Source organism: Vulpes lagopus, chromosome 5, assembly GCF_018345385.1.
Source record: "Vulpes lagopus strain Blue_001 chromosome 5, ASM1834538v1, whole genome shotgun sequence".
In the NCBI taxonomy this organism is placed as follows: domain Eukaryota; kingdom Metazoa; phylum Chordata; class Mammalia; order Carnivora; family Canidae; genus Vulpes; species Vulpes lagopus.
This window is the reverse complement of record NC_054828.1, coordinates 81259692-81275413: the sequence shown is the minus strand read 5'-3', so window position 1 is coordinate 81275413 and position 15722 is coordinate 81259692. Positions and strand designations below refer to the sequence as shown.

General features: G+C 36.3%; 2 protein-coding genes across 3 annotated transcripts in view; one reads left to right on the top strand and one right to left on the bottom strand.

Annotated features, from left to right (window-relative positions):
• SYCP1 (synaptonemal complex protein 1) overlaps positions 1 to 15722 on the top strand; it is a 108885-nt gene that overhangs the window by 82528 nt on the left and 10635 nt on the right. For both annotated transcript variants that reach the window (XM_041754164.1, XM_041754165.1), the window contains 2 exons: positions 4958 to 5017; positions 11408 to 11584. In XM_041754164.1, the coding sequence (XP_041610098.1) occupies positions 4958 to 5017; positions 11408 to 11584 (237 nt within the window). The remainder of the gene's footprint in view (positions 1 to 4957; positions 5018 to 11407; positions 11585 to 15722) is intronic.
• LOC121490463 (60S ribosomal protein L36a-like) lies at positions 6319 to 6729 on the bottom strand. Its single transcript, XM_041754167.1, has one exon. It carries the CDS (start codon positions 6694 to 6696, stop codon positions 6376 to 6378), a length of 321 nt encoding a protein of 106 aa, XP_041610101.1. The 5' UTR covers positions 6697 to 6729; the 3' UTR covers positions 6319 to 6375.

Here is a 15722-nt window from a genome sequence, read left to right as displayed (position 1 = left end):
TCAACCGCTGAGCCACGCAGGCGTTCCAAATTGCTGGTTAATATAATATATCTATGCTTAGCATTTTAAGGTACTGCCCAACTTTTCCAAGCCAGTTTTTCCATTTTGGGTTCCCACTATCAACACATGAAAGTCCCAATTTTTCCACATCCTCAGAAACACTTTTTGGATTATAATCATCCTATTGAGTATGACATGGTATACCATCATTGTTTTGATTTATATTTCTTTAATGGCTAGTGATGTTGATCATCCTTTCATGTGCTGTTGGCCATTTGTAAATCTTTTTTGGAGAAATGTATATTCAGATGCTTGGCCTATTAAAAAATTTGGTTCTGTTTTTTTAGTTTTGAATTTTAAGAATTCTTTATATATTCTAGATATCAGTCCCTTATCTGATATAAGATTTGCAAGTGCTTTCTTCCATTCTGTGGATTATCTTTTTATTTGTTGATGGTATTATTTGTAGCACAGAACCTTTAATTCTGATGAAGTTCAGTTTATCTAGATGCCCTTTACCAAATTGGGAAAATTTCTAATTTGTTGAATGTTTTTATCATAGAAGTGTGCTGGGTTTTGTGGTTTTTCTGCTTTTTTTGTGTATATTGAGATGATCATGTGGTTTTTGTATCAATACGAAGTATTACATTAATTGATTTTCAGATGTTAAACCAATCTTACATTCGTGGGAGAAATCCTATTTGGTCATGATGTTTAATCTTTATATTCCATCAGATTCAGTTCATTGCTATTTTGTTGAGGATTTTTTGCATCCCTATTCATAAAGAGATATTGGTCTGTAGTTTTCTTGTGATGTTTTGTCCTTAGGCTTCAGATTTTTTTCACCAACTCAGTGTGAAGCTCTAGAGCCTATATATCCATCTGAAAGGGTAAGTTGTGGTATTTCTTTTTCTTAAAATTGAAGTATCATTGATACACAATGTTATGTTAGTTTCAGGAGTATAACAGAGATTCAGACAACTCTATGTGTTATACTATGTTTACCCCAAGTGTAGTTACCATCTGTCACCATCCAGTGCTATTACAATATCACTGACTCTATTTTATATGCTGTATCTTTCATCCCTGTGACTTAGTTATTCCATTAGAAGCTGGTATGTCCTATTCTCCAGCACCCATTTTGCCAGCCCCCACCCACCTCCTCTCAGGCAACCATCAACTTGTTCTCTGTATTTATGAGTCTGTTTCTGCTTTTGTCTGTTCAGTTGTTTTTTAGATTCCACATATAAGTGAAGTCATATGGTATATGTCTTTGACTTATTTAGCAAAATACTCTCTAGGTCTGTTCATGTTGCAAATGGCAAGAGCTCGTTCTTTGTCATGGCTGAGTAATATTTCATGTGTGTGTGTATACATATACATATATACATATGGTTATTTGCTTTTTGCCATTTTACCAATCTATCTTCAAGATGTATTTCTTTAGCCTGTTTTATGAGGGAAAAGATAAGAATACTATGGTTTGGTATATTCTACTTACAGGGTGATGAGAGGGAACCATGGGAAAGTACACAATTCATGTGTTTTCTCAATGAATCTCTTCTTTTTTTGTGTTTTCTGCTCTTTCATAGGGATCTTTTATTTCTTTTTTTTTTTTTGAAACTTGTCTTTTGGCTTTATTGCTAGTGTGTTCTATTTGTTGGCAAGGATAATGTGCTTTCTTTGTCCAGACAGAGAGACCAAGGTGAAAAAGTTTAGTTATTTTTCCCAAAACTTTCACTCTCTGTGCATTTTCTAGGCCTCCTTTTTTTTAATAGACTGCTTATATATCCCCTCAGATACTTCTTATCAATTCAAGTATATTATTGACAGTTATTCTCATTATTGTATGTGTCCACTTTCACCAATATTATGCAAACGATGATTAGATTAAGAGTTATATTGATTAGAGCCAAATTAGCACAAGTATACTCTGTGGCTGTCGTGCTGAGCCTCACTAGAATCCCAAATTATGGCATAAGGTTGTGTGTTTTTATTGTTGAATTTGTTTTTGAAGTTCTTAATTACTCCTTTCCCTTGTTGGCCAGTTGTATATCTTGTTTAGGGAATTGTCTATTCAAAGTTTCTATTCTGTTGCCCATTGTTTATTTGTTTTTTATTGTTGACTTATAGGAGTTCCTTATGTATTCTAGACATTAACTCCCTATTGATATATAATTGAATCATGTTTTTGTCATATTATTTTACATTACATATTAGTATTTTCTTTTTCTCTAAATTGTGTGTATCTGGTTGATTTAAAAGGTGTGTGTAGGGATCCCTGGGTGACGCAGCGGTTTGGCGCCTGCCTTTGGCCTAGGGTGCGATCCTGGAGACCCGGGATAGAGTCCCATGTCGGGCTCCTGGTGCATGGAGCCTGCTTCTCCCTCTGCCTGTGTCTCTGCCTCTCTCTCTCTGTATGACTATCATAAATAAATAAAAATTAAAAAAAAAGGTGTGTGTAGTATTTTGAATTATTTTACTGATTACCTTTATATTTTTAAGCATTATATCTAACACTTTCTCCTACTGCCTCTTCCTCTACATATACGATTTTTATATTTATTTGGTTAATTTATGTTTTCAAGATTAATAAAAATATATATTCTGTAACCATGATTCTGGTATTTGTTTAATTTGAACTGTATGTTTACATATATTCAGTTCATCTTTTATATGAAACTTTTTTCTTAGTTCTCAATTTTGATCCTAGTTAATACACAATCCCTCTTTTGACCTATGTTACTTGCCCATCAGTATGACAAAACTGTTACTGGATAACAGTCAATTTAATTTTCCAATTAAGTTGGTTTTGTGGGACTGTGATAAATCACTTTCTCTACATATTTCATGATTCGATGGACCTGAATCTCTACCTAGGTAAGATGTGGCATTTGATTCATTTGTTTACATTCTTGAAATGGAAGAGGCTTCAGATTCTTCTAGTTGGTCCTCCTAAACTTTTTTTTTTATTTTTTTAAAAATTTTTTTATTTATTTATGATAGTCACAGAGAGAGAGAGAGAGAGAGAGAGAGAGGCAGAGGGAAAAGCAGACTCCATGCACCGGGAGCCCGACGTGGGATTCGACCCCGGGTCTCCAGGATCGTGCCCTGGGCCAAAGGCAGGCGCCAAACTGCTGCGCCACTCAGGAATCCCCCTTTTTTTTTTTAATTTTTTAATTTATTTATGATAGTCACAGAGAGAGGTCCTCCTAAACTTAAAAACTTCATTCTGAAAAAACCAAACAAACAAAAAAACTTCATTCTGTGGTGAGAACCAATATAGAGATTATGGCACTTACTGAGTTTATCTATTCAGACTTTGTATTTAGGATCTAAAGAAATGACCACAGATTAGGTCAGTGGTTCCATGGGCTCATTATGAGGTAGACTTGGATTAAATGCCATTTATCACCTGACCCCAATACACTTACACTTGAACTAATGAAAAAATAGCAACATTTTAGGTTATAATAATTGGTGCCAGTTAATAGTCAATGTCCAGTTACACATAAGTTTTAGTATCTTGGTGCACAAGACAGTAGAAAGGATACAGTATATATTTGTGATACTATTACAAAATCCTTCTACAAGAGTTACTAGGCTTTCTTTTAATTTGAGGGGTTCTAGGTTTATAAATTTATTGAGGTCTGAAATTTGGGTAAAGGGCTATCATTCTTTTATTCCTGTGGCTCAAGTCAATCATCTATTTGATGCCATATTATAGGCATATTTGAGTTATTCAGATTAAATAGGGACCATAATAGACTGCCTATCTCTGTGGTCTTAGGGAACTCATGATTAGTTAGCCACTACCTAAGATGTTTGTTTGTGTATGAGCTAATAATTCACACCTTGGAAACATATGTTGTATTAGAACAGATTGTAAGGTCTCCAGACTAGCAAATGTGTCTAGAATCTAGAGAGAAAATGTAGTCATGGAAGGTGCTTTTCTCTTTTCTGTCCTCTAAAAGCCTCTGGAAGGTCCTCTGAGAGGCAGTGCAATTTTGCTAGTTTAGAGGATATAATTTATCCTAAAAGACAGCATTCTAGCCCCTTATTGTAGACCCCAGTTGTCACTGTAACTGAAGATCAACTATTGTTCATTGATAGGGTACATAATAAGTATAGTGACTATTGTTACATTAGCTTACTACCAGCTTCATGGTGAAGTGAGTTCTCCAGTTAGGAGCAACACTCTGGGAGAGATAATATGGTATATACAAAGCATTCAGTGAGGTTGATACTGGCATAGGCATCATGGGGTAGGCAAGGCAAGTTTGCTTAAAATTCTGTGTTGGAACTTTATCTTCTCTGAGTCCTTTAAGGCTTCCTGAGGCTGTAACAATTCTCTTCTCTGGGTGACTATCATATTAAAGGCATAGTACATATTATTTTTTGTAGGTCAGGGTTAATTTTTTCTTTTTCCTCTACTGAATATACACACACCCTAATCTCTAGCAAAAGTGATGTATTGTTTCCTAAGTATTTTGTACTTTCTTGTACTTCCTCCCCCATCCTTGTTTATCTCATGTTAAAAATTCATTTTTCAAGGTCCAACTGAAATGTACCCTTCCTCAATGCACAGAAAAAATTGAATTCTGTCTCTAAAGGCTCATAATACTTTGGATCTCTTTATAGCTCTTCACAATTAGTTACTTATGTGTATTCCTTAGTTTATAATCTGATCATTTTACAAATGAGAAAGTTGATTCAGAGTGTTAAAAAACTTACCCAAGATTCCATAGATACATACTGGACAGATAAGAATTTTTAAAAAAGGTAATTAAAAGTAATAACAAGCTCTGTAGAAAGAAACTAATTTATTTTTCTTGTTTTGTTTTCATTATAAGATTTTAGAGTTTATTCTTTGTTAGTACTTCTTAGAAGTATTTTGATAATAGCATTAGTTTTTGATAATAATAGTGACTTCATTGTGTGTACTCATTTTTAATAGGAAAAACTCAAAAGAGAGGCAAAAGAAAACATAGTTATTACTCTTGAAAAAAAAGACAAGGTAAGAGTTTTATATAATTCTCCTGATTTTTCTTTGTAAGTCAACTTGTTTTCTAACATCTACTTGGAAAAAATTTTGTTCATAAATAGGTAAGGAACATCTAATATTCATTTCAAATATAGAATGTGTTCAGATTATGAAAGTAGGTGTCACATTTTGTATGGAGTTGTTTTGATTCAGTATAATTTTAGTAAAATACACCCATTATTTCTGTTTTCGAGTAGATTAGTAAATGCCACAACTGTTTATCTGAAGTCCTAGATACATAAATTACAAATGATGAGGAAATAATAAAAAAATTTAAATAGGCCTTTATTTGCTATACTTTATTCCAATGATATTGAAGTATCATAAGCCTTATATATAATAATTAATAGTTTTATCAAACATTTCTGATTTGGACAAGTTATTTCTTTCGGCCTCAGCTTGTTCATATATAAATGACTAATTAATAGTATCTGTTTTTTAAAGTTGTTAAAAGGACTAAGTGAGATAATATTTTTAAGGCATTGATAAATAAACAGTGCTTGGCATGTAGGAAATGCCATATAAGCATTCTAAAAAATAGAATGATGAGCACTGAGTAATGCATAGAATCGTTGAATCATTATATTGTACACTTCAAACAAATATAATAGTATATGTTAATTATGCTTCAATGTAAAAATTGTAAATATTTTATATACAGACATTCCTTAATCTTGTGGGTTCAGTTCCAGACCAATGCAGTGAAGTGAGTATCACAATAAATAAAGCAAGTCAAATGAGTTTTTGGTTTCCCAGTGCAAATAAAAGTTATATGCACACTGTATGTTGAGTGTGCAATAGAATTATGTCTAAAAAACAATGTTCATACCTTAATTTAAAAATACTGTATTACTTAAAAATGCTAACAATCATGTGAGCTTTCAATAAGTTGTAATCTTTTTGCTGGTAGAGGATCTTGTCTTGATATTAATGGCTGTTGACTGATCAGGGCTGATGGTTGCTGAAAGTTGGGGTGACCATGGCAATTTTGTAAAATAAGACAACAGTGAAGGTTGCTTCATTGACTCTTCCTTTTGTGAATGATTTCTCTTTACCATAGGATTGCTATTTGATAGCATTTTACCCACAGTAGAACTTCTTTCAAAATCAGAGTCAATCCTCTCATATGCTGTTGCTGATTTATCAGTGAAGTTTACATAATATTCTAAATCCTTTGTTGTTATTTTAACAGTCTTCACAGCATGTTCACCAGGAGTAGATTTTATCTCAAGAAACCACTTCTTTTTGCTGATCCATAAAAAGCAACTCCTCACTTTTTTTTTTTGAACATAACATCAAGATTTTATTGTCTTCATAACAAAATATGAAGTTTAGAACTGGATCACTTGGCCCTTTCTCTTCTTACCTCCTCCCAGTTCAAAATGCTTGCATCTCTTAATAGCCAGCATTCTCTTCGATCTGCAGTTGGGCCCAACACATTCAAGCCTCAGCACAATTTTCTTTGTAGTTTTAGCCTTTTTCTGGAAGATTGGCTTAGTCTGCCCACCATAGCCACTCTGCTTCCGGTCATAACGCCGCTTTCCCTGGGCGTAAAGAGAATCTTTGCCTTTCTTGTACTGTGTCACTTTGTGGGGTTGGTGCTTACCACACTTCTTGCAGAAAGTCCGGCGGGTTTTAGGAACATTCACCATCTTTGCGAGAGCGCTATCTGCACGGAGAGCAACTCCTCACTTTTTGAAGTAATCATGAGATTGTAGCCATTAAGTCGCGTTGTCAGGCTCCATTTTTAATTCTAGTTTCCTTGCGGTTTCCACCACATCTGCAGTTATTTTTGCCAGGAAAGTCTTGAACCCCTTATAGTCATCCATGAGGGTTAGAATCAACTTCTTCTGAATTCCTGTTAATATTGATATTTGACCTCTTCCTATGAATCACAAATATGCTTTTTTTAAAAAAGATCTTATTTATTTATTCATGAGAGATACACAGAGAGAGGCAGAGACATAGGCAGAGGGGGAGAAGCAGACTCTCCCCAAGGAGCCCGATTTGGGACTTGATTTCAGACCCTGGGATCACACCCTGAGTCAAAGGCAGATGCTCAACCACTGAGCCACCCAGGCATCCCAAATCACAAACATTCTTTTTTTTTTTTTTTTTTTTAAAGATTTTATTTATTTATTCATGAGAGACACACAGAGAGAGAGAGAGAGAGAGAGAGGCAGAGACACAGGCAGAGGGAGAAGCAGGCTCCATGCAGGGAGCCTGACATGGGACTTGATCCTAGGTCTCCAGGATCACACACTGAGCTGAAGGTGACGCTAAACTGCTGAGCCACCTGGGCTGCCCCACCAATATTCTTAATAGCATCTAGAAGGGTGCCTTCTTTCCAGAAAGTTTTCTTTTTTTTTTTAAGATTTTATTTATTTATTCATGAGAGACACACAGAGAGAGGCAGACACATATGCAGAGGGAGAAGCAGGTGCCCCGCAGAGAAGCCCAATGAGGGACTCAATCCCAGGACTCCAAGATCACTACCTAAGCCAAAGGCAGATGTTCAACCACTTAGCCACCCAGGTCCCCTCAGAAGGTTTTCAACTTACTTTTCCCAGATCCATCAGTAGAATCACTATCTATGGCACCTATAGTTTTACAAAATGTATTTCTTAAATAATAAGACTTGAAAGTCGGAATGACTCTTTGATGCATGGGCTTCAGAATGATGTTGTATTAGCAGGTATCACAGCGTTTATCTTGTACATCTCCATCAGAGCTCTTGGGTAAGTAGGTCCATTATCAATGAGCAGTAATATTTTGAAAGGAATCTTTTTGTCCAAGCAGTAGGTCTTAACAGTGGGGTTAAAATATTTAGTAAACCATGTTGTAATTAGATATACTGTCATCCAGGCTTGGTTGTTCTATTTATAGAGCATAGGCAAGTAGATTTGGCAAGATAATTCTTAAAGAGCCCTAGGATTTTCAGAAGGGTTAATGAGCACTGGCTTCAACTTAAAGTCACCAGCTGCATTAGTCTCTAACAAGGGAGTCAGCCCGTCCTTTGAAACTTTGGAGGCAGGCATTGACTTATGCTCCCTAGCTATGAAAGTCCTAGATGACATCTTCTTCCAATATTTGACTATTTCGCCTACATTGAAACTCTTTTTTTAGTATAGACCTCTTCAGTACTTAATTAGCTAGGTCTTCTGGATAACTTGTTGGAGCTTCTACATTAGCACTTGCTGCTCACTGTGCACTTTTTTAAAAAAGAGAATTATGTATTAGAGAGCAAGTGAGTGAGAGAGCATAAGTGGGGTGGGGGCAAAGGGAGAGGGAGAAACAGACATCCTGCTGAGCAGGGAGCCCAATGCAGGGCTTGATCACAGGATCCTGGAATCATGACTTGAGCCAAAGACAGATGCTTAATTGACTGAGCCACCTAGGCACCCCTCACCTTCACTTTTATGGAAATGTCTTCTTTCCTTAAATCTCATGAGCCAACCTCTGCTAGCTTCAGACTTTTCTTCTGCAACTTTCTCATCTCTCTCAGCCTTCCTAGAATTGAAGAGAGTTAGGGCCTTGCTCTGGGTTAGGTTTTGGCTTAAAGTAATGTTGTGACTGGTTTGATTTATCTAGACCACTGCAACTTTCTCCATATCAGTATAGGCTGTTTCACTTTCTTATCATTCGTGTGCTCCCTGAAAATAGTACTTTTAGCATCCTTCAAGAACTTTTCCTTTGCATTCACAAATTGGCTAAGTGGTTGGTGCAAGAGGCCTAGCTTTTGGCCTGTCTCAGCTCTCAACATGCCTTCTTCTTTCTAGCTGAATCATTTCTAGCTTTTGATTTAAAGTGAGAGATGGATAACTCTTTTTCTCTTACGAGTGCATGAAGATTGGCCTAATTTCAGTTTTGTTGTGCCTCAGAGAATAGGGAGGCTTAAAGACAGGGAGAGAGATGGGGAATGGTAGGTCAGTGGAGCAATCAGAACACACACAACACTTAGGTTAAGTTTGCCATCTTATATGGGTGTGGTTCATGGTGCCCCCAAACAATTACAATAGTAACATCAAAGGTCACTAATAACAGATTACCATAGCAAATATAATAATCCATCAGTTTGAAATATTATAAGGACTACCAAAATATGACACAAAGTGACACAAGTGGCATTGAGTAAATGCTTTTGGAAAAATGGTGCTGATAGACTTGTCTGAGTCAGAGTTGTCACAAACCTTTCAATTTGCAAAAAAATAAAAACACCAGAAAACATACAGAAGTGCAATAAAGTGAAATACAATAAAATATTCTTGTAACATTCATAGAAGAATGTAACTCATAGGAAAGTACATTTCCATGACTTATAATGAAGAGGTTTGTTTCAGTGTTCTAGAATGGGGGTGCATTTTCTTTCAAGCTTCTGGTTTCAGGGAAATGTTAAATTCCCAGACTTGGCCACAAGGTGGTGTAGTTGTCATTCTCAGTCCTTTCAGGAGAGAAAAATTTGTCCCTGAAAACAGTTATATTTTGGAGATTCTGAGGATGACTCCTGGTGAACTTAGCAGAAAAAATTTGCTTTCATCAAAATTGTGTTATCAACTATAATGTAAAAATATATAGGCCTTCCTAAACAGGAATATAGGATACAAAAAATACAGCTGTGTAAAGTAATGCTCCCAAAATTTATACCTGCTGGAAAAAAGATGGTGAAGTGAGATGACTAGAACTGGGCAGAAATGTACACATCATCTCATTTTTAGTCCCTTCATCATACAGATGCATAAATTCAGGCCTAGGGATGCTTGAAAATTTACTTAATATCATCCAACAAGGTATTATGAGATCCAAGAGAAAAGAGCGTATTACTTGACTCCTGGTCCTATGGTTGTTTGTGTATACACGAGTGCGCACGTGCGCGCGCACACACACACACACACACAGTTAACATACAGTGCTACATAAGTTCAGGTGTACAGCACAGTGACTCAATAAGTTTGTACATTATACTGTGTTCATCGCAAATGTAGATACTGTATGTCCTGTTTAATTGGTATTACAATATCATTGACTTTTCTCCTTATGCTGTGCCTCTTGTTCCCATGATTTATTAATTCCCTAACTGAAACCTTGTTTTTCTCACTTCCCTTCATCTATTTTGCCTATCCTTCCCCCATCTGACAAACATCAGTTTGTCCTGTGCATTTATAGGTCTGCTTATGCTTTTTGTTTGTTTATTCACTTGTTTTTTGGGATTCCACATATGAGTGAAATCATATGGTACTTGTTTTTGTCAGTCTGATTTATTTCACTTAGCATAATTATACCCTCTAGGTCTATCCATGGTGTCTCAGATGGCACAATCTCATCCTTTATTACAGTTGTGTTATATTCCTCTTGTGTGTAGGTACCATATCTTCCTTATCCATTTGTCCATCAATCAGTCCAGTGTTTTTATAGCACATGTGGTCACCTCTTAATCCTGCATCCTGTACTCTCCTAACTTAAATTTACTGCAGATTTAACCACTGAACTTTTGAGAATAGCCCTTTGTGTGTATGTGTGTGTAATTGTGTGTTTGTGCATGCACTCTTGTTTTTTCTTGTAATTGCCATGATTGTATTCATGGAGATGGTGGTGACCAAAGGAAGTGATAAAATTAGAAAGCAGCTAGCACAATTCCACCAGAGCAGTTATTATGAACTCTTACTAGAAAGATAGGTCAGGCGCTGAAAAGAAGATACATATAAAGATAGAAAATGGAAGAAATTGAGTTCAAGTAAAGTCCTAAGTATTTAGAGTAAATTTGTAATTTGTTTATCTTCAGAATTGAAGAAAGTAGTTATTTTTTTCCTCCTGGAAAAAGTTTCTGGTTCTTTACTTTTACAATTTTCCTTCTCTATTTTTCTTTTCTCCTCCTCCTCCTCCTCCTCCTCCTCCTCCTTCTCTTCTTCTTCTTCTTCTTCTTCTTCATTTTTTTTGTGAGGAGTAAGGCTGGTGGATAGGAAAGGGCTGATATTTTTATAGATGAGAGAGGAAATATGAAAGCATAAAAGAGAATGGATACAAATGAGAATAAAATAAACTGCCCTCTGGCTTTTAGGCTATTGTAATGAACCACAAAGAAAGGCTTTTTGCCACCAGGAATAGAGATTTTTCTTCAGCAGATCCTCAACTTTTGGTCAGTTAGAGAATTGAGATGTTTTATTTATTTATTTTCATAGCAGCTCTGTGAAGACAGACAGATACCATTTTCATCTTAAGTGGGAAAATAAACTGGCAAGGGTAATTTATTCAAAGTTATCTAATTATTAATAAATTCTAGTTTATTCCAGTGTTATTTCTACTAATTGGTGCACTTTAATTAAAATGACATGTAGTGATGATTTTATTCCCTTTTGTTCAATACAGAAAACACAGACATCTTTATTGAAAACACCTGAAACTCATTGGAAATTTGATTCTAAAACAGCTCCTTCACAAAATGTATCTCAAAACTTCACATCAGCTGACCATAGCAAATCCAAAGATAAGAGAGACTATTCGTGGACACCAACTAAAAGTACTTTATCTACACCATTACCAAAGGTTGGTTGCTAAAATTTCTAGGAAGGTCATAATATTTTTAGTTAAAAAGGAAGGTTCTGCTATCATATACCATATATCTGGAATCACACATATAAATATAAAACCAATTCAATCTTGTGAAATTTTTTTTTTGTATCACTGTCCTCAACTGAATGACATTTTGAGTAGATTCCATAACTTTCTGTCATTCACCAGATGGCATTCCCTGATGTGAGAAATCTGGTTCTTAACATTTTTCAGTATCACCCCAGTTACTTTCCTTTGCTGTTTACTTTGTATTATCTTCCTGCTAGAGTCCTTTACTTAGCAGTCAGCCCTTGGTGGATCAGGTGCCACCAACAAGAAGGCTCAGTTACTAGCTACCTTCCACATATCCACTTAATCCATGGGGAATTCATTCAACCTTTGCATGCTAAATAGCAGTACAGAATACTCTGTTTCTGACCCCATGTCCTGCCACCCATCTCTCTGTCATTTCTTTTTATTCTAAGCTATCCAGCCAGGCACAAAGAGATAAAATTTCTTCTTTAGTTTATATCTATTGAGGGAATGAGATGCCAGTCCTTCTCGAAGGTACTTCTATTTTTTGTAAGGCCGCTGTTAAGGGTTATCTCCTCATTTGCCTTGGAAATTGAAGGGAAAAATATTTTGACCTCTCTCTATTTCTGAAATTTCATGCATTCCCCTCCTAGTTTCCTTAAAATAACTGGGGAAAAAAGGTGTTTGGTGATTGTAGGGCCAGTTTTACCACCTTTTAATAAGCCCTAGAGAAGGATCTGGTTTTCTTTTTTTTAATTTTTTTTAATTTTTTTTTAATTTTTTTTTTAATTTATTTATGATAGTCACACAGAGAGAGAGAGAGAGGCAGAGACAGAGGGAGAAGCAGGCTCCATGCACCGGGAGCCCGACGTGGGATTCGATCCCGGGTCTCCAGGATCGCGCCCTGGGCCAAAGGCAGGCGCCAAACCGCTGCGCCACCCAGGGATCCCTGGTTTTAATCATAGGTTGCTTTCTTTAGAATATGGGTTATTAGCATTTTTTTCCATAGCTTTGTGCCCCAGTTGACAATTCCAGAGCAAAAGGAAGAGTCTCTCTCACATCCTGTTACATATACAATATTATCCACACTATGGAAATTATGAAGATTAGTAAACTACATAGCTTTGAGAGGCTTTTATATAAAATTATTTTTTATATTTATATTATTCAGATTATGAAGTGATCTCTATATGGAATGACTTTACTTAAGAAACTTTATATTGAAATATATGTAAGAAAAATGCACAGTTCTTAATTATACAACTTGATGATTCTTTACAAACTAAACATGACTTTGTAACCAGTATTCAGATTAAAACACATAATGTTACTGTCACTCCTGAAGATTTTCTTTTTTTTTTTTTTTTTATTTTTTATTTTTTTATTTTTTTATTTTTTTTTCCTGAAGATTTTCTTGTGCCCCTTTTAATCACTAGTTTCTCCCCCAAGACCAACTACTGTCCCAACTCTGATAGATGTATCAGTTTTTGCATTTTCCCCATTTTTGCATTTTCTATACAGAGAATCATTTTTGTTTTTAGTTTTTTCACTTAATATTATGTTTGTGGGACTCACTATCCATATTGTTGCTTGAAGTTGTAGATTTTCTGTTTATATTTCTATATAGTATTCCATTGTGTGATGTGCCACAGTTTACTTATTTATTGTATTGTTAGTGGACTTTTGGGTACTTTCCTGACCGGATTTTTATGCATAGTCTTGCTATAAAAAGTCTAATATTTGACATATATGTTGGGTATGTCTTTAGGAATGAAATTGGTGGGTTATAAGGTTATGCATAATATGTTCCATCTTAATAGTTAGTGCCTGAGCTGTTTTTTACTGCTGTTTTTTTACTGTGATACAAAACATATGGGGTTCTTTTTTCCTATGCCAGTTCTCTGATTTTCCAGACAACAACTAGTTGTCCTAAAATTTGATTAAATTCTGATAGTATTTGGAGTTAATATGGACCCCACAGGTTAAGGGCTCAGTCCCACAATACTGCTTCCACTTCAGACACCAGGCATAATCTTGGTTTGCCACTTGTACTACTGACCAACTGGCTCTAAATTGGGGGTTCCTATAACCCTCCTCACCAGGTTTGCTGATTTGCTAGAATGATTCAAAGAACTCAGGAAGTTCATTTACTTACTAGTTAATTTACTTACTATTAACAGTTTATCATAAAGAATACAACTCAAGAGGGATCCCTGGGTGGCGCAGCGGTTTGGCGCCTGCCTTTGGCCCAGGGCGCGATCCTGGAGACCCGGGATCGAATCCCACATCGGGCTCCCGGTGCATGGAGCCTGCTTCTCCCTCTGCCTGTGTCTCTGCCTCTCTCTCTCTCTCTCTCTGTGACTATCATAAAAAAAAAAAAAAAAAGAATACAACTCAAGAACCGTCAAATGGTAAAGATGAATAGGGCAAGGTGTAAGGGAAGGGGTACAGAACTTTCATGCCTTCTTCAGGAGTGCCACCCTTCCAGTGCCTCTATGTGTTTGCCCACATGGAAACTCTCAGAACCTCATTCATTTAGGGGTTTTTATGGAGGTTTCATTACCCACCATGATTGGTTAAATCATTGGCCATTGGTGATTAACTCAATCTCCAACCCCTCTTCCCTCCCAAGGAGGTCAAGGGGTATAGCTGAAAGGTTACAAACTTCTAATCAAGCCTTGGTTTTTCTGGTGACCAGCCATTATCCTGAAGTTATCTAGGAGCCGCTTACTGCCAGTTATTTCATTAGCCTTAATTCTGGTCCAGTTGAAAGGAGCTTATTTTTTTTAATTTTTTTTAAAATTTATGATAGTCACACACACAGAGAGAGAGAGAGAGAGGCAAAGACACAAGCAGAGGGAGAAGCAGGCTCCATGCACCGGGAGCCCGATGTGGGATTCGATCCCGGGTCTCCAGGATCGCGCCCTGGGCCAAAGGCAGGCGCTAAATGGCTGCGCCACCCAGGGATCCCGAAAGGAGCTTATTTTGAATAACAGAAGACTCCTGTTACATTACTGGGGACAAAACCAAATATTGTGCCAAAAGATGCTCTGATTACCCCATAACTCAGGAAATTACACAGGTTTTAGAAGTTGTTTCAGGAACCAGGGACAAAGACTAAACATATATTTCTCATTGTATCTACTGCCAATCATGTTTTTTTTTTTTAAATTGCACCAGTTTACAGCCTAGCTAGCAGTGAATGAGTATTCTAGTTGTTCCACATCCTTGCCACCACATGGTGTTTTTTTATCTTTTTGATTTTAGCTGTTCTCATGGGTGTGGTGACCCCATGAGCATTTTTTTTTAAAGAGCATTTTTTACCATAATTTTAAATTCACAGATAAGTTGTAAAGGTAGTACAGAGAATTCCTTTATATCTGTCACCCAGTTTTCCACATTGTTAACACCTTCATTACCATTTGTTGAAACTAAGAAACATACATTGGCACATTACTGTTAACAAAACTTTAGATTTTATTTGATTTTTCCAATGTCAGAGCTTTTCAAAGCCTCTATGGATGTCTCATTTCCTACCTGTTCTTTTGAACTTTTTGGTTAGTCTATCATTTTCCCTCTTAAAATCATTGCTTCCTGGAGCTGCAAAGTTAAAACATTTGTCTGTAATTGTTTTGACAAATGCTGTGCTGTATTCCACACCAAGGAGAAAGCTTTTTGTACTGAATGAGCTCTAAGTCAGTTTAAATACAGACAGCCTTGTCAGTGAGGTCTTTCAGGGGCCACTAGACAGTTAATGACAACTTTTTGGGAATAAAGCTTTGAAAGAGCTCTCAATTCTGTTCTGCTCTGTCTAGTGGCTCTCAGGCTGGATCAGGACTGTGGGATATTATTTTTTGGGGGTAACATAGAAAACTGGGGCTGGGATGAAGAAAAGTTAAGATACCACAAAACTTAATGTTCTTTCAGGGGTTCGGCCATTAAAAAAAAGAAGCAGCACTATAGTTTGTGGCAAGCTTTTGGTTAATTTCCAGAGTTCTAAAAAAGCGGACTTTGACCATTTTACTAGTATTCTTATTGCTTTATGGAAGAGCAAATTTTTGGAGTACCTTACTCTGCCATTTTTTGCTGATGTCACTGA